The sequence below is a fragment of the Solanum pennellii genome, chromosome 12, assembly GCF_001406875.1.
Source record: "Solanum pennellii chromosome 12, SPENNV200".
NCBI lineage: Eukaryota > Viridiplantae > Streptophyta > Magnoliopsida > Solanales > Solanaceae > Solanum > Solanum pennellii.
This window is the reverse complement of record NC_028648.1, coordinates 62,125,710-62,129,609: the sequence shown is the minus strand read 5'-3', so window position 1 is coordinate 62,129,609 and position 3,900 is coordinate 62,125,710. Positions and strand designations below refer to the sequence as shown.

The following is a 3,900-nucleotide window of genomic DNA, read 5'->3' as shown; positions in this document are numbered from 1 at the left end:
TCATAATGACGATAATCATTTCGTCCCATACCCCGTCCTCATTCACGTCCAAGATTAGGATAATTATTTTTTCTTTATTCACACTGATTATGTGCTGCTATAACATTTGCTTCATCGAATGGAGTAGAAAAAGTAGGATGAGCTTCATGATTTTTCATCAATAAAGCATTATTCTGCTAAGCCATAAGTACATGTAATTAATTCAAAATATTTTTTAAACTTTTTTCTTTGTATTATTGTTTTGATAACAAATTTGAATTGTGGAAGTGGAAAAGTTTTCTCAAATAAGTCATTATTTGTGATGGTATCTCCATATAATATTAATGTGGAACTTACTTTATGAAGAGCAGAATTTTACTCCTATAGAGTTTTAAAATCTTGAATTCAAAGGGTTAGCCACTCATCTCTAGCTTTTGTTAACACCGTAAGTTTAAGGTTTTCATATCGATCCTTCAAATTAATACATATTTCAAGAGGGTCAAATATTCAGTTTTTAATTCCTCGTGGAGATGATGTAGGAAAAAAATCATGGTCTTCGCTTTATCCTGACATGAAACTTCATTTTCTTGTTTAATATATCACCACGAATTTCAGCGTCATGGTGAATTTTAGCATCAACAACACATGACAAATAATTTTTTCGATAATATCAAGTGCTACAAACTCAAAACTTGATAAGTTTGACTTGATGAACACTAGAAGAAGAGAGATGAGTTAGAAATAATTAATTGCTAAGTAATAAAATAATAACTTATAAAAAAATCAGAAAGAGAGATATGAATTTAAGGTAAATATAGAAATATACAAATAAAATCACGGTTTTTGAAATACATAAATAAATTCAGCAATATAGAAATACACAAAGAAAATTTCTATTGCAAGGTACATAAAAATTAGATATAATAATAACATACATAAATGAAATTTTTAGAAGCATATATTGCAAGATGTTCAAGAAAAAATTATGGTAAAGTTATAATTCATACATTATTCATATATAAGAAAAGTTGAAAGAAAATGATATACATACTCAAATTAATATAACTCAGTAAATAATAATAGAGTTAGATATACCAAATACAGATCAATAGGTTAATTTAACTAAAATAATTTTAATAAATAAAGAACAAAAATGTAACTAGAGATATATAAAGTATGTGCTTATTATACCAGAAATATAAAGTTTTATGCTGATAATATGTTATGAAATATTAGTTAAAAAAGAAGAAGAAAAGGAAGAATAGAAGAAAGGGAGAAAGTGACGGAATATATAGTAAAAGTAATAAAATAAAGGAAAATAATGGTCTTCTTTACTATTTTTTTTGGTGTGTACGGGTATGCCCCTTTTATGGGAAAACACATCCTTGAAGATGTGAGCTTTCTATGGTAATGGACACCGTGTGTGTGTGTATATATATATATATATATATATATATATATATATATATAAGTCTTGTTAATTAGGTTATTAATAATTTTAATATTTCTTGCCATATTTTTTTAAGGATCCTTGATTATTAATTATTCTAATATTTTTTTCTATATGTTTTAATGCTACTTAATTATTAATTATTCTAGATCTTTCTCTTACTATATTTTATGTTGACTTCTTTATACCAATCAGAATACATAAAAATCTCTTGATAATTAAACAAAATTATATTAATGAATTATCTTTTTATTATTTATCTTATCAAACACTTTTCAACTTATTTCAAGTTATTTTAATATTTGTTAAACATTTTTAAAATTAAAAATTTATTCAATAATAAATTTGACCAACTTTAATCTAATCCAAACAGTTGGTAAGACTCTATCAGTTCTAGAAACATGTGTTTAATGATATGAGATCTGTTCCAACAAGGAAAGTAGACTTGCACAACCCCTATAAATAAAACCCATAAGAAGCAGAGGAGAACCAAAACAAAAAATTTCATATCACTCAAAACAAATATGAACAAAGTTGGAAAAGATGAATATTTGTGCATCAGTTTTAACAACTATGGACTTGTACCGGATATTGCTGCTAAAATCTCCGATGAATTTCAGGCGGAGGAGAACAATAGCGAAGAGGACTTTGAATTCTCGTTAGCCTCTGAAAATTCGGATAACTCAATTGCGAAATTCATCTATGACACTCCGACTAAATTCCAGCAGCCAATTTTCCCTCTTTTCAATCGGGATCTATTGTTAAGCGATTCGGATTTGAATGATATTGATAAATCAACTCCGCTGAAGAAATTGTATCTAGAAAAAAATAAATCATTGGAGGAGACGATACCTGCCACAAGTTACCGTATGAGGAAGCCGAAGATAAGCGAGCAATCACCAAGAAAATGGAATAAGAGTAAATCAACTGGATTTGGGCTGAGGATCCGAGATCTGTTATGGAGGAGTAATAGTGAAGGGAAGGAAAAGGACAATTTTCTATTTCTCACAAGAAAAGCAAAATCAAAAAATTCCAATGAGGTTTGGAAGACGGCCGGGAAATTATTGAAGGAGACGAAAAACAGCAGAGGAGAGAAGGGTTTACCGGCTGCGGAAAGCACTCATAGGATTTTTTGCTATTTGTATGGGTAGAAGTTATCAACAATTCTAACATGAAAATGCAAATGCTTCTAGCAAACATTGGTGTAGAGTTTGAGTTTTTCACATGCAAATGCTTCTAGCATACATTGTTACAGAATTTTTTTTTTGCGTTTTAGTATAGGATTTTATCACCAACCATTTCTACATAGATGTTGCTTTTTTACTTTCGAATTCTAAAATTAAAAACATTTTGACAACTCCCTCTCTCTATCAAGATGTTGGATTTTGACAATCATTTTTATTTTATTTAAATTTTGACTATAAATTTGGATATGAAAAATTGAAGTTATTCATAAAATTAAATTTATGTACTTAAAAAGTATTACCCTCTCCTAGTTGTTTTTTAACTCAAGCTAATATTTTAAGATGTTTTCTTTTATCATATATATTGATATGAAAAAAATTATGATTTTTATTTTTTAATATAGCTTTTGATTGTTTAATTTTATTATAAAATATTTTAGAGGGATAGCAAAAGGGTGGAAGTATAGAGTTTCCACATCAAGATGATATTCTAATTGTAGAGTATGAGGTTATTTTTATTGTCTCAGCTAGGCATACTCTCATGACACGTCCCATTGAGACAGCCAGTGACAAAGTTTGTTAAAAATTTTATTATTTCGATTCATACAAGAGTTTCTCAAATTACCGCTTCTAGTGTTCCATTTCGGAACGTCATAGATGTTGTCAAAGAGTTGGAGATGATTAAACGTGAGGGATTTGAACAACATGAGGACCAGAGGGACAATTAGTTAGGTGATTTTGGTAGTGCTCCTCCTAAGAATTGAGGTTACTTAAGGAGAGGTTATCTCTCTTAGTCTAACAGACTCGTTCATGTTGTGATACTAGTGTCAAGGGATGATTATATTGGGCATAGTTATTCTAGTTTGATACATACTTCACATGGTTCATCTTCTAGCTAGACCTATAGGTTGTGGAGGGCATTCTAATCATTCAAGTTTCTCTCATCAGTCTACATCTCATATTTGCCATAGTATCCTTATTTAGTATTTTCTTAAAGTCAAGTTTCATTCAATGAACATAAATTAATTTATTTAGATTAATTAATTTGACCAATTGATATGAATCATCTTCTTATTTTTTCTATGTTGGTCAAACATGCATTTTCTAGGCTAATAACTTTCAAGGATAAAATAAGAAGAATAGAGTCATTAATGCATTGAATTTGGGAAATAACGAGTATTAAAGAACATCTATTTTTAATAAAGACAACATTTAAAAAAGAACAATGGTGTATTTTTATTAATTCCTTTTACCAAATATTTCAAGAGGATAAGTATCAAAATCAGA

At 28.7% G+C, this 3,900-nt stretch overlaps 1 protein-coding gene across 1 annotated transcript; it reads left to right on the top strand.

Annotated features, from left to right (window-relative positions):
- The first annotated feature begins 1,953 nt into the window (after nucleotides 1–1,953).
- Nucleotides 1,954–2,649, top strand: LOC107006471. The gene has a single exon (XM_015205016.2). It carries the CDS (start codon nucleotides 1,954–1,956, stop codon nucleotides 2,578–2,580), a length of 627 nt encoding a protein of 208 aa, XP_015060502.1. The 3' UTR covers nucleotides 2,581–2,649.
- Nucleotides 2,650–3,900: the final 1,251 nt, after the last annotated feature.